This window comes from Pan paniscus, chromosome 6, assembly GCF_029289425.2.
Source record: "Pan paniscus chromosome 6, NHGRI_mPanPan1-v2.0_pri, whole genome shotgun sequence".
Taxonomy (NCBI): domain Eukaryota; kingdom Metazoa; phylum Chordata; class Mammalia; order Primates; family Hominidae; genus Pan; species Pan paniscus.
The window spans coordinates 185,741,171-185,762,357 of NC_073255.2; the positions used below are offsets into that span (position 1 = coordinate 185,741,171).

Sequence of the window (21,187 nt, forward strand, 5' to 3'; positions counted from 1 at the left end):
AACGATTCTCCTGCCTCAGCCTCCCAAGTAGCTGAGATTACAGGTGTGTACCACCACGCCTGGTTAATTTTTGAATTTTTAGAGGAACTCTGACCTCAAGTGATGCACCTGCCCTGGTCTCCCAAAGTGCTGGGATTACAGGTGTGAGCCACTGCGCCTGGCCGTCTCTTAAATATTTCTTAATGAAATTAAAATGCATTTGATTCTAGTCAAAATGTATTAAAGATTTACTAAATTGAAATATGAGAAACTTTTGTGTCCTTGCTTTGTTGAAAATGCTCTTTTTCGGCTGGGCACGGTGGCTCACGCCTGTAATCCCAGCACTTTGGGAGGCTGAGGCAGGTGGATCATGAGGTCAACAGATCGAGACCATCTGGCTAACATGGTGAAACCCCGTCTCTACTAAAAATACAAAAAAAATTAGCCGGGCATGGTGGCGGGTGCCTGTAGTCCCAGCTACCCGGGAGGCTGAGGCAGGAGAATGGCGTGAACCCGGGAGGTGGAGCTTGTAGTGAGCTGAGATCGCGCCACTGCACTCCAGCCTGGGCTACAAAGTGAGACTCCGTCTCAAAAAAAATGCTGTTTTTCTGCTCTTAAATTTGAATGCCAAGTTCCAGGTCCAAAATAACTTTTCCTCAAAAAAAAAAAAAAAAAAAAATTTTTTTTTCAGACGGAGTCTCACTCTGTCTCTGTTAGAAAGATGGAGTGCAGTGGCACAGTCTCCACTCACTTCAGCCTCCACCTCCCAGGCTCAAGCGATTCTCATGTCTCAGCCTCCCGAGTAGCTGGGACTAAAAGCATGCACCACCATGCCTGGCTAATTTTTGTATTTTTAGTAGAGATGGGGTTTCCCCATGTTGGCCAGGCTTGTCTCGAACTCCTGACCTCAAGTGATCCTTCTTCCTCAGCCTCCCAAAGTTCTGGGACTACAGGTGTGAGTCACCAGGCCCAGCCAGTGTGATACTTTGATACATTTGTATAAAGTGTAATGATAAAAGGAGGGTAAATTAGCATATCTATCACCTGAAGCATTTATCATTTTTTTGTGTTGGGAACACCAAAAAATCCTCTCTTCTAGGCCAGGCGCGGTGACTCACGCCTGTAATCCCAGCACTTTGGGAGGCCAAGGCGGGCGGATCACAAGGTCAGGAGATCGAGACCATCCTGGCTGACATGGGGGTCTCAACTAAAAATACAAAAAAGTAGCCAGGTGTGGTGGTGGGCGCCTGTAGTCCCAGCTACTTGGGAGGCTGAGACAGGAGAATGGTGTGAACCTGGGAAGCGGAGCTTGCAGTGAGCTGAGAGTATAGACCAGTTTATACTAGGAAGTGGGATTCTCTTCTGCATATGGCCATTCCCTACATGCAGTCTTAACCTCAATGAGGCAGAATTCACAGTCCTCCTCTGAATGCACTCTTCAGTTTCCTTCACTTGAATGTTTTCTCCATTCCCATTAGGACTAGCCAAAGTCACATCTCTTTTTGAGTCATGCCAGCCCCATGTCTTGTCCATGTCATTCATTTGCAGATAGTCATATTCCCCTTTGGGGCAGAAACCATATTTTAGTTATCTCAATGCTTAGGGAAAACCTTGTATGTAGTGGATACTCAGAATATTTTCTTGTGTGAATTAAGTATGCTTTGCATTTGTATCTAACTCTGAGTAACTCTGAGTCCTCCACCCTCCAGAAGCTCACAGCTTTAGATTATCACCTTTCTTCTTGAAATCATTGTGAACTCCTAGAGATTGGTCTGTGTCTTATTTTTCCTGTATCCTTTCAGTACCCCATATAGTTTTCTCAGTCAGGAGGCACTTAGTAAACAGTAAAGATTTTTAGACTGAGGGGTCTAGAGTGGGGGCGGGCTGCTGGCTGAGGTGGTGTCTCTGCTCTGCACCCCAAGGAGGCCTGTCAGGAGGAGGTGGGCTTTCCCCAACGCTGCCCTCTTGACCCTTGGAGCTCTCCCAGGATTCCTCAGATTTCCCCAGCGCCCCTTTGGCACTGTGTCTCCTCCTCTTTGCCCTGCCTCCTCCCTGTCCCACCACCACCTCCTCACCCTGTCTCTCCCTCCTCCTCTTTGCTCTGGCTCCTTGCCACCAGGATCTTTTCCTGACTTTTTTCTTTCCTAGTAAAGACAATGGGCTGACAACCTGACTTCCAAAAAATATTGAGGAAAGGCAAAAACTAGTTTTTAGGCCAGGTGTGGTGACTCAAGCCTGTAATTCCAGGGCTTTGGGAGGCTGAGGTTGGAGGATTGCTTGAGGCCAGGTGTAGGACACCAGCGTGGGCAACATAGCCAGACCCATCCCTACAAAAATTATGTTTCTAAAGATTGACTCGCCATAGTGGCATGTCACTTCCTGACTCATCCCAGCTACTCAGGAAGCTGAAATCGGAGGATGACCTGAGCTCAGGAGGTCGAGGCTATAGTGAGCAATGATCACATCACTGCACCCCAGTTTGGACGACAGAGTGAGACCCTGTCTTAAAAACAAACAAAACAAAACAAAACCAAAACCAAAACCAAAAACAACTAGTTACCAGATTCTGAATGCCTAACATACAAGCATACAAGGTGGCAGGATGAGTACATAAAGTCGCAAAAAGTACTCAAGCGCCTATTAAATGAAAAGCAAACATACCAGGAAAAACTTCAGCTCCTGCTTGAAGAACTAAGAGGGGAATTAGTAGAAAAGCTAAGGACTTAGAAGAAATGAAGCTGCAGGTAATTAACTCCAAAAAAAAAAAAAAAAAGGGAATTGTTAAAAGCCCAAATACAGCAAGAATTAGAAACTCCAGTGTTTTTGCAATTGGGATGAAGAAGTGGAAAAGTATAGAGCTGCAAGCTTTGCTATAAACATATATTTCTTAAATAGAATCTGAAACACTAGGAAGAAGAATTTACATGTAGTTTAGAAAAAAACTCTAAAATTTGAATTAGAGATTTATTTTTATTTTTACTTATTTATATATATTTCAAGACAGGGTCTTGCTCTCGCCTGGGCTGGAGTGCAGTGGTGCTATCTTGGCTCACTGCAGCCTTAAGGCTCAAGTGAGACTCTTGACTCAGCCTCCCGAGTGGCTGGGACTACAGGTGTGCATTACCACAGCTGGTTAATATTTTTTTTTGAGTTGGAGTCTCGCTCCGTCGCCCAGGCTGGAGTGCAGTGGCGCAATCTTGGCTCACTGTAACCTTCGCCTCCTGGGTTCACGCCCTTCTCCTGCTGCAGCCTCCCGAGTAGCTGGGACTACAGGCGCCTGCCACCATGCCTGGCTAATTTTTTTATATTTTTAGTAGAGACGGGGTTTCACCATGTTAGCCAGGATGGTCTCGATCTCCTGACCTCGTGATCTGCCCGCCTCGGCCTCTCAAAGTGCTGGGATTACAGGTGTGAGACGCTGTGTCTGGCCCCACAGCTGGCTAATTTTTAAATTTCTTTATACAGACAGGATCTCACTATGTTGTCCAGGCTGGTTTCGAACTCCTAACCTCAAGTGATGCTCCTGCCTTGGCCTCCCAAAGTGCTGAGATTACAGGCATGAGCCAGTGCACCTGGCCTGAATTATAGATTGCAAGACTGGGGAAAGATGTAGAACTATATAACTAGCTGCTTAGTGTTGATCCCACAAGAGGCAACAAATGAGTAGAGGAACTTGTTTGAGAAAAAGTCCATTTGTTTCAGAAATTAAAATATTCATAGGCTGGCTGGGCACAGTGGTTCACGCCTGTACTCCCAGCACTTTGGGAGGCCGAGGTGGGCAGATCGCCTGAGGTCAGGAGTTTGAGACTAGCCTGGCCAACATGGCAAACCCCTGGGTGGGGGGAGGGGGGCGGCGGAGGTTGCAGTGAGCTGAGATCGCGCCATTGCACTCCAGCCTGGGCAACAGAGCGAGAGTCTGTCTCAAAAAATATATATATATTCATTCAGAGGCTGAAGTAGCAGATTTAACGGCTGAAAAAGAGAATTCTGGTGCTCAGTTAGAAAATGTCCTAAGAATACAGGTGTGACAGTTGGCTGAGATGCAGTTACAGTCAGGTCCCAGGAGGCCAAAAATGTCACGTAAACTGTAGGTTAAATGCTCGGAAAAAGAGCCACAATCAAACAATGAACAAAATACCTGTGTTTTGTTTGTTTGTTTGTTTGTTTTTTTCAGACGGAGTTTCACTCCTGTCGCCCAGGCTGGAGTGCAGTGGCGTGATCTCAGCTCACTGGAACCTCCGCCTCCCAGGTTCAAGCGATTCTCCTGCCTCAGCCTCTTGAGTAGCTGGGATTACAGGCATGCGCCATCATGCCCAGCTAATTTTTTTTTTTTTTTTTTTGAGACGGAGTTTTGCCCTTATCATGCAGGCTGAAGTACAATGGTGTGATCTCGGCTCACCGCAACCTCCGCCTCCCGAGTTCAAGCGATTCTCCTGCCTCAGCCTCCCAAGTAGTTGGGACTACAGGCATGTGCCACCACACCCCTGGCTAATTTTGTATTTTTAGTAGAGACGGGGTTTCTCCATATTGGTCAGGCTGGTCTTGAACTCCTGACCTCAGGTGAGCCACCGCGCCTGGCCACGCCCAGCTAATTTTTGTGTTTTTAGTAGAGACAGGGTTTCGCCATGTTGGTCAGGCTGGTCTCAAACTACTGACCTCGGGTGATCCACCCGCCTTGGCCTTCCAAAGTTCTAGGAGCCACTGCGCCTGGCCAAAGTACCTTTTTAATCATTAAAGATTACATAAAACTGAACAAGAAAGAAATACCCTGACCAGGCTGGGAGTGGTGGCGGTGGCTCACGCCTGTAATCCCAGCACTTTGGGAGGCTGAGGTAGGTGAATCATTTGAGGTCAGGAGTTGAGACCCACCTGACCAACATGGTGAAACCCCGTGTCTACTAAAAATACAAAAATTAGCCAGGCGTGATGGTGTGCACCTGTAATCCCAGCTACTTGGGAGGCTGAGGCAGGAGGATTGCTTGAACCCAGGAGACAGAGGTTGCAGTGAGCCGAGATAGCGTCACTGCACTCCAGCCTGGGTGATGGAGCAAGACTCCATCTTATAAAAAGAAAGAGGGCCGGGCGCAGTGGCTTGAGCCTGTAATCCCAGCACTTTGGGAGGCCGAGGCGGGCAGATCACAAGGTCAGGAGATCGAGACCATCCTGGCTAACACGGTGAAACCCCATCTCTACTAAAAATACAAAAAATTAGCCGGGCGTGGTGGTGGGCGCCTGTAGTCCCAGCTACTTGGGATGCTGAGGCAGGAGAAGGGCGTGAACCCGGGAGGCAGAGCTTTCAGTGAGCCAAGATCGCACCACTGCACTCCAGCCTGGGCGACAGAGCAAGACTCCGTCTCAAAAAAATAAAAATAAAAAAAGAGAAAGAAAGAAATACACTGACCACTAAAGTCAAAGAACGAAACTTTCAAGCATACTAGAAATAACAGCCATGAAACTAGAGGCAGCAAGAGTGAGCTAGAAAGGGAAAGGAAAAAGATTCAAAGTGAACTGGATGGTTTACTGTCAGACAATGAAATTCTGAGACCAGCTATTGAACACCACAAAGTGCCCTTAGTAAAAAAAGAGCATATATTAATATGTAAGGCACCAGATGCCAAGGAAGAAGGTTGTAAAAGACTTGTGGCATTACAGGATGAAAAGCTAGAATTTGAAAACAAGTTAGCAGATAGAAAATGAAAGTGGATCATGATGTCTGCAAGCAATGTGAAAAGCATCAGTGTGAAAAGAAATTGTGGGAGGCCGGGCACGGTGGCTCACACCTGTAATCCCAGCACTTTGGGAGGCTGAGGCAGGTGGATCACGAGGTCAGGAGCTCGAGACCAGCCTGACCAACGTGGTGAAACCCCATTTCTACTAAAAATACAAGAATTAGCGGTGTGTGGTGGCGGGTGCCTGTAATCCTGGCTACTTGGGAGGCTGAGGCAGGATAATTGCTTGAACTCGGGAGGCAGAGGTTGCAGTGAGACGAGATCGCGCCACTGCACTCCAGCCTGGGTGTACAGCGAGACTCTGTCTCTAAAAAAAAAAGAAAAGAAAGAAAGAAAATGCAGAGGAAGAAAAAAAATGAAAATTTTGACCTGGAATAGTAAATCAGTAGTTTTCAGATCCAAGTTACCTCACTTGCAGAGTTCAAACCGAATGCTGAAAGAAACTATGGAGACATTAAAACAGGAATGCTGAAATATAAGAAATCAAGCTGAGAAAGTCTAACTAGAAGTCAAAAAGACATTGGAAAAAGAACAGACACAGCAGTTAGAAGAAAAGCATATGCTTCATGAATGTATCTCAGAGAAATGTAAAGCTAAAGAGAAATTGCAGTGAGCTGCAGTTGCCCAGAAAAAGAGGAAATCTTGCCGTGAAAACAATTGAAGAGATGGCAGGACAAGGTGTAAATCTTGGAGGCAGGTAGAGAAGAAATGGAAACAGAAAATTGGGTTTTAAATAGACAAAATGTTCCATTTGAAGAATGTACAAAGCTTCAGAAAAGACTAAAGGATACACACAGAAGACATAATGAATTTTGAAGTTTAATTTTGGTTCCTAACATGCCTCCAAAATCAATCCTGTTTGCTCTCAGTCATCAGCCATGGTATTATCCTTTCCTCCTCATGTGCATGATGAACAGCATCAAAGGGAACTCTGTACTTGGCAAAAGACTAGAGGAACTAGAAACAACACAAAGAAAACAAATAGAGGAATTTGGATCTCCTGGAGAGTGATGTTCTTAGAGAAAAGGCATTTTAAAAGAGGTGAAATCAAAGACTCAATAAAGCTTGAAGTTTTAACATACATGGTATTTAGATATTTTATTACTGCTTACCGAAATACTCGAATGTGCCTCAAGAAAAGGTACCAGCTTTATTTAAGGGACTCATGCTGTATTGCATGAGTACTAGGATTTTAGGATTTTCTAATGACAAGTGAAGCATTAAAAGAAACCATTTCAGAGATATTTAGAATATTTATTGACCACTCTTTGAAAATGTAAAAAAAATAAAAGGAACTAATTGGAAAGAGATTTATTGAATGACTGAATTATAATGGGAGGGACTAACCCATGTGATTGTAATTTTAGGTGCCTGTGGCATTTGATGATGTCTCCATCTACTTTTCCACTCCAGAGTGGGAAAAATTAGAAGAATGGCAAAAGGAACTTTACAAGAATATCATGAAGGGCAACTACGAGTCTCTCATCTCCATGGGTGAGGCTGAGTTGACACCTTTTGAATGAAGTGACAGCAGCTCCAAGAGGGCTCAGAACAGTCCCTTTTCCTCCAGTGACCTCATTCTCACTCTATCTTCACACACTTCAAATTCTGGTTTCAAGCCAAAATTTGACCAATTAATGCTTGCTAACTAGGAATCATAATCTCTCTTTTTACCAAATTGTAGGACAGAGAATGAAGTTCAGGGTTATGGGTGTGACAGCTGGTGGTTTCCATGGGTATCCTTCACTTGGAAAGGAGCTTGACTTCTCCCCCTTGAGGCACACTGTCACTCTGAAAGCAGTGCTAACCTAGCACATGTGCTTTCCCCACACATTACATCTCCACTGCCTGCTTTCCTGAATAGATATCCACAGCTGAAGATGGATAGATGGGAAGAAGTGATATGAAATCTAAAAGAAATTCCCTGGCACTGTGACCACAAAGCTTCAGCTCAGCCTTGATGGCAATTAGTTGTCATCATCATTTATCTCTTTGTAATACTCTCTCTTCCTTTTTCCTCTCCTAGATTATGCTATAAATCAACCTGATGTCTTATCTCAGATTCAACCAGAAGGGGAACATAATACAGAGGACCAGGCAGGGCCAGAGGAAAGTGAGATTCCCACAGACCCCAGTGAAGGTAAGTGGGAGAAGAGATGCCTACTTCTTGTCTCCCTTTCCTGGTCAGACATGGTGGCTCAGAACTAAGCAGGGCTTAGGGGCTTCTAGAGCCATTCATTGCTAAAGCAACTAGATTTTGAATGTGTCATCAGGCATTTAAATATAAAAGGGAGCTTAGAGGTCACCTTGTCCAGTGTCTTCACCTATCAGTACTACACACCTAACAGTTACAAGTTGCATTTCCTGACAGAAGTACTGACACCTAGCTGTTTAATAAAATAAACATGTCCTTACATGATGAAGGAGGCAGTCATGCTCATTTGGACTAAATTGGCTTGAGCAAATATAAGCATGGCCCTTCATAAGTGCTGAAGGGACTAGGAGTCTGCATGGTCCCTCTAAGATGCATGGAACCAGTAGACACTGATGACATCCATCTGGGCAACATGGATTTTCTCAGGTCTGGGAAGCTGGCTATCATGAACTCTTCCTAACTTTTTGGTTGGCAGCTGCTTAATATTGTGTGGGAAAGACTGCTAACCAAAGTCCAATTTTATTATTTCTCTCATGCCTCACCTTTGCTGTCAGAAAATTCTCATACACTTTTTTGTTCTTTGATGGATAGAAGCACACAGAAAGTTCATCCTCCGGGCATCTCTATTATATGAACTTCTCTTACAACCCACCCGCTATCCCATATAGTTATTTTTTTCTTTTTCTTTTCTTTTTTTTTTTGAGACGGAGTCTTGCTCGTGCGATCTCGACTCACTGCAAGCTCCGTCTCCTGGGTTCACGCCACTCTCCTGCCTCAGGTTCCCAAGTAGCTGGGACTACAGGCGCCCGCCACCACGCCCGGATAATTTTTTCTATTTTTTAGTAGAGATGGGGTTTCACCATGTTAGCAAGGATGGTCTTGATCTCCTGACCTCGTGATCCGCCCGCCTCGGCCTCCCAAAGTGCTGGGATTACAGGCGTGAGCCACCGCCACATTTATTTTTTCTAACATTTTATTATGAAAATTTTCAATCAGAAAAGTTAAAATATTTTTATAGTGAACACCTGGATATCCAGCGCCTAAATTCTGCCACTAACATTATACCATCCTTCCTTATCATGTATATATCTATCACTGCATCACTCCATCCAGCCATCCGTCTATTATTTATTTATTTATTTTGGAGATGGAGTCTCACTCTGTCGCCCAGGCTGGAATGCAGTGGTGTGATCTTGGCTCACTGCAACCTCCACCTCCTGGATTAAAGTGATTCTCCGGCTCAGCCTCCTGAGTAGCTGGGATTACAGGTGCCCGCCACCACGCCTGGCTAATTTTTGTATTTTTAGTAGAGACAGGGTTTCAGCATGTTGGCCAGGCTGGTCTCGAACTCCTGACCTCAAGTGATCTGCCTGCCTTGGCCTACCAAAGTGCTGGGATTACAGGCATGAGCCACCGCACCCAGCCATCTATCCTATTTTTGATGTATTTCAAAATCAGTAAAGACATCAATGCATTTTCCTGTAAATAGTTCAGCATGAATATTATTAACCTAGAGTTCAATATTTGTTTTTTTCTTTTCAGGTAAATTTTACATATAATGAAATTTCAAGTCTTAATTGAGTTTTAAGCAATGCACACATCTGCCTCACATATATTATTATTATTATTATTATTATTTTGAGATGGAGTCTCACTCTGTCACCCAGGCTAGAGTGCAGTGGCGTGATCCTGGCTTACTGCAACCTCCGCCTTCCAGGCTCAAGTGATTCTCCACCCTCAGCCTCCTGAGTAGCTGGGATTCCACGCCCGGCTAATTTTTGTGTTTTTAGTAGAGATGGGGTTTCACCATGTTGGCCAGGCTGGTCTTAAACTCCTGACTTCAAGTGATCCACCCACCTTGGCTTCCCAAAGTGCTGGGATTACAGGAGTGAGCCACCACGCCTGGCCATATTATTTTTTTAAGAATGTGTAGGTGATTGCATTTAGTCAGTGTAACAGGTTGCATTTTACTAATCTTTACATCACAGATATAAGTAATGAGGCTAAAATAATACCACCAATAAAGATAAGTGACTTGACTACAGAAAGATTTCTTTTTTTTTTTTTTTTAATTGATCATTCTTGGGTGTTTCTCGCAGAGGGGGATCTGGCAGGGTCACAGGACAATAGTGGAGGGAAAGTCAGCAGATAAACAAGTGAACAAAGGTCTCTGATTTTCCTAGGCAGAGGACCCTGCGGCCTTCCACAGTGTTTGTGTCCCTGGGTACTTGAGATTAGGGAGTGGTGATGACTCTTAACGAGCATGCTGCCTTCAAGCATCTGTTTAACAAAGCACATCTTGCACCACCCTTAATCCATTCAACCCTGAGTGGACACAGCACATGTTTCAGAGAGCACAGGGTTGGGGGCAAGGTCACAGATCAACATGAGCCCAAGGCAGAAGAATTTTTCTTAGTACAGAACAAAATGAAAAGTCTACCATGTCTACCTCTTTCTACACAGACACGGCAACCATCCGATTTCTCAATCTTTTCGCCACCTTTCCCCCTTCTTTCTATTCCACAAAACCGCCATTGTCATCGTGGCCCGTTCTCAATGAGCTGTTGGGTACACCTCCCAGACGGGGTGGTGGCCGGGCAGAGGGGCTCCTCACTTCCCAGTAGGGGCGGCCGGGCAGAGGCACCCCTCACCTCCCGGACGAGGCGGCTGGCCGGGCGGGGGGCTGACCCCCCACCTCCCTCCTGGACAGGACGGCTGGCCGGGTGGGGGGCTGACCCCCCTACCTCCCTCCCGGACGGGGCGGCTGGCCGGGCAGAGGGGCTCCTCACTTCCCAGTAGGGGCGGCCGGGCAGAGGCGCCCCTCACCTCCCGGACGGGGTGGCTGGCTGGGTAGGGGGCTGAGCCCCCCACCTCCCTCCCGGACGGGGCGGCTGGCCGGGCGGGGGGCTGACCCCCCCCACCTCCCTCCCGGATGGGGCGGCTGGCCGGGCGGGGGGCTGACCCCCCACCTCCCTCCCGGACAGGGCGGCTGGCCGGGCAGAGGGGCTCCTCACTTCCCAGTAGGGGCGGCCAGGCAGAGGTGCCCCTCACCTCCCAGACGGGGTGGCTGGCCGGGCGGGGGGCTGACCCCCCCACCTCCCTCCCGGACGGGGCGGCTGGCCGGGCAGGGGGGTTAACCGCCCCCCCACCTCCCTCCCGGCCGGGGCGGCTGGCCGGGCAGAGGGGCTCCTCACTTCCCAGTAGGGGCGGCTGGGCAGAGGCGCCCCTCACCTCCCGGACGGGGCGGCTGGCCGGGCGGGGGGCTGACCCCCCCACCTCCCTCCCGGATGGGGCGGCTGGCCGGGCGGGGGGCTGACCCCCCCACCTCCCTCCCGGACGGGGCGGCTGGCCAGGCAGAGGGGCTCCTCACTTCCCAGTAGGTGCGGCCGGGCAGAGGCGCCCCTCACCTCCCAGACGGGGCGGCTGGCCGGGCGGGGGCTGACCCCCCCCACCTCCCTCCCAGACGGGGCGGCTGGCCGGGCAGAGGGGCTCCTCACTTCCCAGTAGGGGCGGCCGGGCAGAGGCGCCCCTCACCTCCCGGATGGGGCGGCTGGCCGGGCGGGGGGCTGAGCACCCCCACCTCCCTCCCGGACGGGGCGGCTGGCCGGGCGGGGGGCTGACCCCCCCCACCTCCCTCCCGGACGGGGCGGCTGGCCGGGCGGGGGGCTGACCCCCCCACCTCCCTCCCGGACGGGGCTGCTGGCTGGGCGGGGGGCTGACCCCCCGACCTCCCTCCCGGACGGGGCGGCTGGCCGGGCGGGGGGCTGACCCCCCACCTCCCTCCCGGACGGGGCGCTGGCCTGGCGGGGGGCTGACCCCCACCTCCCTCCTGGACGTGGTGGCTGCCGGGCGGAGACGCTCCTCACTTCCCAGATGGGGTGGCAGCCGGGCGGTGGGGCTCCTCACTTCTCAGTCGGGGCGGTTGCCAGGCGGAAGGTCTCCTCACTTCTCAGACGGGGCGGCCGGGCAGAGACGCTCCTCACCTCCCAGACGGGGTCGCAGCCTGGCCGAGGCGCTCCTCACATCCCAGACGGGGCAGCGGGGCAGAGGCACTCCCCACATCTCAGACGATGGGCGGCCGGGCAGAGACGCTCCTCACTTCCTAGATGGGATGGCGGCCGGGGAGAGGCACTCCTCACTTCCCTGGTGGGATGGTGGCTGGGCAGAGACGCTCCTCACTTTCCAGACTGGGCAGCTAGGCAGAGGGGCTCCTCACATCCCAGACGATGGGCGGCTGGGCAGAGACGCTCCTCACTTCCCAGACGGGGTGGCGGCCGGGCAGAGGCTGCAATCTCCGCACTTTGGGGGGCCAAGGCAGGAGGCTGGGAGGTGGAGGCCGTAGCGAGCCGAGATCACGCCACTGCACTCCAGCCTGGGCACCATTGAGCACTGAGTTAACGAGACTCCGTCTGCAATCCCGGCCCCTCGGGAGGCCGAGGCTGGCGGATCACTCGCGGCTAGGAGCTGGAGACCAGTCCGGCCAAAACAGTGAAACCCACCAAAAAAACACGAAAACCAGTCAGGCGTGGCGGCGTGAGTGCAATCGCAGGCACTCGGCAGGGTGGGGCAGGAGAATCAGGCAGGGAGGCTGCAGCGAGCCGAGATGGCAGCAGTACAGTCCAGCTTTGGCCCGGCATGAGAGGGAGACCGTGGAAAGGAGAGGGAGAGGGAGACGGGAGACGGGAGACGGGAGACGGGAGACGGGAGAGGGAGACGGGAGACGGGAGACGGGAGACGGGAGATGGGAGACGGGAGAGGGAGACGGGAGACGGGAGCGGCGGGGAGTTTTATTGAGTGATGAAACAGCTTTCATCACTTTGGGTGGTCCCCCTACCCAAAGGCAGGAAAGTCCCCCAGAAAGATTTCTTATTGGGTATATTTCTTTGGTCTACATTATTAGTTATCTGTCATAGCCCTCAGCAAGTACAAATGAATATATCATTGTATTTTATGGGATGGGTGAAAAAGATAACAAATAATTAGGTTTTGTAATAACGTATCAAAGTTTCATTTTGCTGTCATCTTGTCAGTTTGTTTTTACCATGGGTTTTCAAGATGCTCATGCCTCAACCCCCTGAGTAGCTGGGACTATAGGCATGTGCCACCAAGCCCAGCTAATTTTTGTATTTTTAGTAATGATGGGGTTTTGCCATGTTGGCCAGGCCGGTCTTGAACTCCTGACCTCAGGTGATCCACCCACCTCGGCCTCCTAAATTGCTGGGATTACAGGCGTGAGCCACCGTGCCTGGCCCGTTATTTTCTGTTGGTTGATCAAATTGTCAGCTTCACAATTTCTTTCGTTTGTTTGTTTGTTTTTAAGACAAGGTCTGGCTCTATTGCCCAGGCTAGAGTGCAGTGCCATGATCAGAGTGCTGTGCCATGATCTGAGATCAGTGCAGCCTGTGCCTCCTGGGCCCAAGCCATCCTCCCATCGCAGCCTCCCAAGTAGCTGGGACTACAGGCACACACCACCATGTCTGGCTAATTTTTGTATTTTCTGTGGAGATGGGGGTTTGCCATGTTGCCCGGGCTGGTTTTGAACTCGTGAACTCAAGTGATTTACCTGCTTCGGCCTTCCAAGGTGCTAGGGTTACAGGCCTGAGCCACCACACCCAACCTCAGTACTTGTTTTCTTAAAAAAAAATATGCTCCTGGCTCTGTTGGAGGCCCCAAAGACCACTCCCAGATTTGGTGATCTGCTAGGAGGACTCACAGGATTCCCATGTGGTTGTACTCACAGCAAGATTTGTTAGAATGATACAAAGTAATATCAGCAAAGGGAAAAGGTACCTGGGACAAAGTCTGCAGGAAACCAGGGACAGGCTTCCCAGAGTCCTCTCCCAGTGGAGTCTTATAGGATACGCTTAATTGTTCCAGTAATGAGTTGTAACAACCAGAAAAGCTCATTAGAGACTCAGTGCCCAAGGTTTTTATTGGGGGCTAATCACATGCATACCCTCTGTCTAGCACTTACCCAAATTCCAGACTCATAGAAGGAAAGCACGTGTTCTGCATATACCACACTGTTTGACAAACACAATCATGCGCTGCTGAACAATGGGGATATCTTCTGAGAAATGCATCATTAGTTGATTTTGTCATTGTGCAGACATCATAGCGTGAACTCACACAAACTAGATGATGTAGCTTTCTATGTACCTAGGCTATATAGTATAGCCTATTGCTTCTAGGCTACAAACGTGTACAGCATGTTATTGTCCTGAATACTGTAGGCCATTGTAACACAATGGTAATTGTGTTTGTAAACACATGTAAAGATAGGAAAGGTACAGCAAAAATCTGGTGTAAAAGATACAAAATGAGCTGGGCACAGTAGCTCATGCCTATAATCCCAGCACTTTGAGGCCAAGGCGGGTGGATCATGAGGTCAGGAGATAGAGACCATTCTGGCTGACACAGTGAAACCCTGTCTCTACTAAAAATCCAAAAAATTAGCCAGCCATGGTGGTGGGCGCCTGTAGTCCCAGCTACTCGGGAGGCCAAGGCAGGAGAATTGCTTGAACCCAGGATGTGGAGGTTGCAGTGAGCCGAGACTACACCACTGCACTCCAGCCTGGGCAACAGAGCGAGACTCCATCTCAAAAAAAAATACAAAATGGTACATCTCTATAGGGCACTTGCCATGAATGGAGCTTGCAGGACTGGAAGTTGTTCTCACTGAGTCAGTGAGTGAATGTGAAGGCCTAGGACATTACTAGGCTGTAGGCTTTATAAACACTGTATACTTAGGCCACACTAAACTTATAGAAACATTTTTCTTTTTTTTTTTTTTTTTTTTGAGCCTCCTGAGTAGCTGGGACTGCAGGCACATGCCACCACGCCCAGCTAATTTTTTGTTTTTTTTTTTTTTAGAAGAGACGGGGTTTCACCATGTTAGCCAGGATGGTCTCGATCTGCTGACCTCATGATCCACCTACCTTGGCCTCCCGAAATGCTGGGATTACAGGCATGAGCCACCGCGCCTGGCCAAAAAATTTTTTCTTTAACCATAAATTAACCTTAGCTTACTGTATTACTTTATAATACAGTAATATACTTATAATACTACTTTATAATATAGTAATATACTTTTATTATTTTATAACTTTCTGACTTTTGTAATAACACTTAGTGTAAAACATATTATACATATATACAAAAATATTTTTTATTTATACCCTTTTTCTATAACTTTTTCCTATTTTTAAATTTTTTTACTTATTTTTTTGAAATGAAGTCTTGCCCTGTCGCCCAGGCTGGATTGCAGTGGCGCAATCTCCGCTCACTGCAACCTCTGCCTCCTGGGTTCAAGTGATTCTCCTGCCTCAGCCTCCCCAGTAGCTGGGATCACAGGCATGCTGCGCCCCCACGCCCGGCTAATTTTTGCATTTTTATTAGAGACGAGGTTTCACCATGTTGGCCAGGCTGGTCTCAAATTCCTGACCTCATGATCCACCCGCCTCTGACCTCATGATCCACCCGCCTCGGCCTCCCAAAGTGCTGGGATTTACTTTTTATTATTTATTTATTTTGAGATGGAATCTTGCTCTGTAGCCCAGGCTGGAGTGCAGTGGTGTGATCTTGGCTCACTGCAACCTCCGCCTCCCAGGTTCAAGTGATTCTCCTGCCTCAGCCTCCCAAATAGCCTGTAGGCTCAAACCACCACACCTGGCTAATTTTTTTTTATTTTTTTTATAGAGATGGGGTATAGCCATGTTGCCCAGTGTGGTCTCAAACACCTGGACTCAAGTGATCTGCCTGCCTTGGCCTTCCAAAGTGCTAGGATTACAGATGTGAGCCACCATGCTCGACAGTGGCCTGTTTTTGACCAAAACACCATTATGCAGTGCACGACTCCATGTGTCTTGCTCAAAACTGTCCTTATATTCAGCACAAATATAAACCTTTTTACTACTATACAAATGTTACATGGTACGTGACTGCAGTTAGGTACAGCCAACCACTCATCATTTAGGGGAAGTTTTGTATCAGCATAGAGACTACATACAGTAGTCCCCCTTTATTGATGGTATCATTTTCCGCAATTTGTTACCTGCCGTCAACTGTGATCTGAAAATATTAAATGGAAAATTCCAGAAATAATTTAAAAGTTTTAAGTTTGCCATTCTGAGTAGTAATGATGAAATCTTGCACTATCCTGCCCTGTCTCATCTGGGGCGTGAATCATCCCTTTGTCCAGTGCATCCACACTGTATACGCTACCTGGCCATTAGTCACTTAGAAGCTATGTCAACTGTGGCAGTATTGCAGTGCTTATGTTAAGTAACCCCCGCTCCCCCACTTTTTAAAAATAAATAATGGCCCCAAGCTGCAAAAGTAGTAATGGTGGCAATTCAGATGTATCAGAGAAGCTGTCAAGTGCTTCCTTTATATGAAAAGGTGAAATTTCTTGACTTAATAAGGAAGGAAGGAAGTTACATGCTGAGGTTGCCAAGATCTCTGGTAAGAACAAATCTTCTATCTGTGAAACTGTGAAGAAAGTAAAAGAAATTTGTACTAGTGCTACTGTTGCACCTCAAACTGCAAAAGTTACAGCCACAGTGTGTAATAAATACTTAGTTAATATGGAAACAGCATTAAAGGCAAGTACAGGCATCTCCAGGATATTGTGGGTTCAATTCCAGACTACTGCAATAAAGTGAATATTGCAGTACAAGTAACAATAACTTTTGTTTTCCCAGTGCATGTGAAAGTTAAGTTTACACTATGCTATACAGTCTATTAAGTTGGCAATAAATTATGTCTAAAAAAACAATGTACATACCTTAATTTAAAAATATTGCTAAGAATCCTAACAATCATCTGAACCTTCAGAGTCATTATCTTTTTGCTAGTGGAGGGTCTTGCCTCAGTATTGATGGCTGCTGACTAATCCGGGTAGTGGTTGCTAAAGGTTGGGGTGGCTGTGGCAATTTCTTTTTTTTTTTTTTTTTTGAGACAGAGTCCTGCTCTGTCGCCCAGACTGGGGTGCAGTGGCACGGTCTCGGCTCACTGCAACCTCCGACTCCTGGGTTCAAGCAATTCTCTTGCCCTGGCCTCCTGAGTAGCTGGGATTACAGGCGCCTACCACCATGCCTGGCTAATTTTTTTGTATTTTTAGTAGAGACGGGGTTTCGCCATGTTGGCCAGGCTGATCTCGAGCTCCCGACCTCAGGTGATCCACCCGTCTCGGCCTCCCAAAGTTCTGGGATTACAAGCGTGAGCCACCATGCCTGGCTGAAATATGTTTATTTATTTTTTTGAGACAGAGTCTAGCTGTGTTACCCAGGCTGGAGTGCATTGATGCTGAAATACATTTCTTATGCAATAAGACTTCAAAGTAAAAATTACTCCTTGATCTGTGGGCTGTAGAATGGATGTTGTTTTACAGGGATGAAAACAACACTCATCTCCTTGTTCATCCCCATCAGAGATTGTGGGTGACCAGGTGCGTTGTCAATGAACACTAGTATTTTGAAAGGAATTTTTTCTTCTTAGCAGTAGTTCTGAAAAGTGGGCTTAAAATATTCTGTAAACCATGCTGTAACAGATGTGCTGTCATCCAGGCTTTGTTGTTCCATTTCTAGTGCACAGGCAGTGTAGATTTAGCATAATTCTTTTTTTTTTTTGAGACACAGTTTGGCTCTTGTTGCCCAGGCAGGAGTGCAATGGCGCTATCTCGGCTCACCGCAACCTCCGCCTCCTGGGTTCAAGCGATTCTCCTGCCTCAGCCTCCTGGGTAGCTGGGAATACAGGCATGCACCACCATGCCCAGCTAATTTTGTATTTTTAGTAGAGACAGGGTTTCTCCATGTTGGTCAGACTGGTCTCAAACTCCTGACCTCAGGTGATCCGCCCGCCTTGGCCTCCCAAAGTGCTAGGATTACAGGTGTGACCCACCATGCCCGGCCTGATTTAGCGTAGTTCTTAAGAGCCCTAGGGTTTTCAGAATACTAAAATGAACACTGGGTTCAAGTCACCAGCTGCATCAGCCTGTAACAAGAGAGTCAGCTTGTCCTTTGAAGCCAGACATTGACTTCTCTCTAGTTATGAAAGTCCCAGATGACATATTCTTCCAATAGAAAGTTGTTTCTCATACATGAAAATTTGTTGTTTAGTGTAGCCCCCTTCCTCAAGTAATTGTAGCTAGGCGCGTGCCACCACAGCCAACTAAGTTTTGTATTTTTAGTAGAGACAGGGTTTTACCATGTTGGTCAGGGTGGTCTTGAACTCCTGACCTCGTGACCTGCCCACCTCGGCCTCCCAAAGTGCTGGGATTACGGGCGTGAGCCACTGTGCCCAGCCCATTCAGAAAATTTTTAAAAACAAGCAGGTGTTTTAAAAGTCAGGTTTTTTGGCTAGGCATGGTGGGTCATGCCTATAATCCCAGCACTTTGGGAGGTTGAGGCAGGTGGGTCACCTGAGCTCAGGAGCTGAAGAACAGCCTAAGCAACATAGTGAGACCCCATCTTTACCAAAAATACAAAAAATTAGCTGGGCGTGGTGGCACACACCTGTGGTCCCAGCTACTAGGGAGACCGAGGTGGAATAATCGCTTGAGCCTGGAAGGCAGAGATTGCAGTAAGCCAAGATCACGCCACTGTAGTCCAGCCTGTGATAGAGTGAGACCCTGTCTCAAAAACAAACAAACAAACAAAAGTCAGATGTTTTGAATGGAAAGTTAATCCTCTGGATATCGGTTCAGAGGTTTTCTTCCTTATATCCAGTCTTTCCCCCCCTCTGCCTTTTTCCTTATAGATATCTATGTGTATAACATCTGGAAGAGAACAAAGATAAGATTGGACTATGTTTAATACACTTCAGCTTTTCTTTTAGGTCAGAACAGGAAGTTGGAAAGGCAACTGTTGCATGTGCTAAAATCTATTTCCCAAATCGCTCCCCATAACTGATGGTCGTTTGGGCTTTCGTCTTACCTCAGCCTCTTATTTCTGCTTTGAGAACACTTTTAGATTTCAGTGGCGTCTAACTGATTTAAAAGACATTGGGTAAAGTAGTCAGTTCTGTTAATTTGCTGTGAATTAAACCATATTCTGCCCACAAGGCTGTGTTTGAGAAATAACTATAGAGAGCTTCAGGGGACTCTCTGGAGCTTGACAAGCTCTCTTGTCAGCTTGCCAACTTGTCCATTTAGTCCAAAAATAAATAAATAAATAAAGCCATATAGGCCTAGGTTGTAATAGCTAGCACAGCTGTTTTGGTACTGATCAGATGAGGCATGTTGTGTGCAAAGCCTCTATCGGCTGTGCACTTTTTCCTTCAGAAAGAACCCCCAAGACCTGAAGGACTTGCCAATACTATATTCTTCCCCCTCCCAGCATTTAGGAAACAATGACTTGTATGATATAATAGACAAAGATAATACATCTCATAGAAAGAGCCCAGAATTGGGAATCTGAAAAGTGTGTTTCTAGGGAGTTGGATTCTGTGTCTATACTGACCTAACTTTGTAATTCTGGAAGTTGATTTGTTTTTTGTTTGTTTGTTTGTTTTGAAATGGAGTTTTTTTGCTCTTGTTGCCCAGGCGGGAGTGCAATGGTGCGATCTCGGCTCACTGCAGCCGCTGCCTCCCAGGTTCAAGCAATTCTCTTGCCTAGCCTCTTGAGTAGCTGGGATTACAGGTGCCTGCCACCACGCTTGACTAATTTTTTTTATTTTTAGTAGAGGCAGGGTTTTGCCACGTTGGTCAGGCTCATCTTGAACTCTTGACCTCAAATGATCCACTTGCCTCGGCCTCCCAAAGTTCTGGGCTTACACGTGTGAGTTACCACACCCATCCTGTATGCATTTTTTAAAAGGCTGGTTCTGTGTTATTGTTATAGTTATTTAGAAATAAATATTTGGGGCTGGGCGTGGTGGCTCAAGCCTGTAATCCCAGCACTTTGGGAGGCCAAGGCGGGCGGATCATGAGGTCAGGAGATCGAGACCATCCTGGCTAACACGGTGAAACCCCATCTCTACTAAAAACAAAAAAATTTTAAAAAAACTTAGCTGGGCGTGGTGGCAGGCGCCTGTAGTCCCAGCTACTCGGGAGGCTGAGGCAGGGGGGAGAATGGCTTGAACCTGGGAGGCGGAGCTTGCAGTGAGCCATCGTGCCACTGCACTCCAGCCTGGGTGACAGAGCGAGACTCTGTCTCAAAAAAAAAAAAAAAAAGAAAAGAAAAATATTTGGGGCAAAATATAGTGTTCAACAAACCAACATGATTATCTTACCTTCTTATTCAAGTTCATGAAGGCCATTTTTTTTTCCTCCCACAAATTAGAGCCTGGTATTTCAACATCAGATATTCTGTCTTGGATTAAACAAGAAGAAGAGCCTCAGGTTGGGGCCCCACCGGAGTCCAAGGAGAGTGATGTGTACAAAAGCACTTATGCTGGTGAGTATGAAATTAAAGAGGTGTTCATGTCCATATCCAGCTCATGCCAGGACTGACTGAAGAAACAGCAGGTGAAATTTGTAGAGGCAAATATGTGGGAGAAGAATGAGGGAAAGAAAAAGCCATGCTCAACGTTATGAATGAAACCAAACAGTCACTAAGATAAATTTGAAGTGAGTGAGAAAATACACTCTTACATGCAAAGACAAATGAGAATTGTCAGAAGAAAAATAAGTGCATACAGACGAACCAAAATTATGGGGATGGGGAAAGACAGAAGAAGATTTGAAAATCATGTAGAAAGGGTAGAAAACGTGGGAGTGGGGTGGGGAGACAAGCCCTGGAGACAGAAATGGCCGTGGAGAGGTGTAAATGGGAATGTTAATTAAGAGCCCTCCCTCAGTGAAAGGAAAATCAATGATGGGAGAAGAAATAGAAGTATCTTCCTTCTAAGATACTTTTGCCATTTGTATTGTAGAAGAGAATCTCAAGATCAGAAGGGTCCCAGTCATTTATACAGCTTAATGCATTCTGTTTTTTTTAGTATTTTCTGTGCTCTGTGTTCTTTTAGACTGGGAAACACAAATGAAAAATAAGATAGTTTTAGCTCTTGAAAAAACTTATACTAGGGACATACATATCAGTACTAGGCAAGCCTGTTAAGTGTCAAGGATGAGTGGGGTGGACGACTTATATAAATGAATGAGAAGTTTCAGGAACATGCATCAGGTTTGGCTTGGTGACTCATGCCTGTAAGCCCAGCATTTTGGGAGGAGGTTGAGGCAGGTGGATCACTCGAGCCCAGTTCAAGACCAGCCTGGGTAACATAGGGAGACCCTGTCTCTAAAAAAAAGGAAAATATGCATCAGTTTTAGTTCAGGTATTTAGATAAGACCTAAAGAAGGGCATAAAGCCACAATTGTACCTTA

General features: G+C 47.3%; 1 protein-coding gene across 6 annotated transcripts in view; it reads left to right on the plus strand.

The window, feature by feature from the left end:
• The window catches only part of ZNF398 (zinc finger protein 398), a 45,354-nt gene that overhangs the window by 11,473 nt on the left and 12,694 nt on the right, over positions 1–21,187 (plus strand). For all 6 annotated transcript variants that reach the window (XM_003820504.5, XM_008973954.4, XM_055115503.2 and 3 more), the window contains 3 exons: positions 7,076–7,202; positions 7,735–7,848; positions 20,145–20,258. In XM_003820504.5, the coding sequence (XP_003820552.3) occupies positions 7,076–7,202; positions 7,735–7,848; positions 20,145–20,258 (355 nt within the window). The remainder of the gene's footprint in view (positions 1–7,075; positions 7,203–7,734; positions 7,849–20,144; positions 20,259–21,187) is intronic.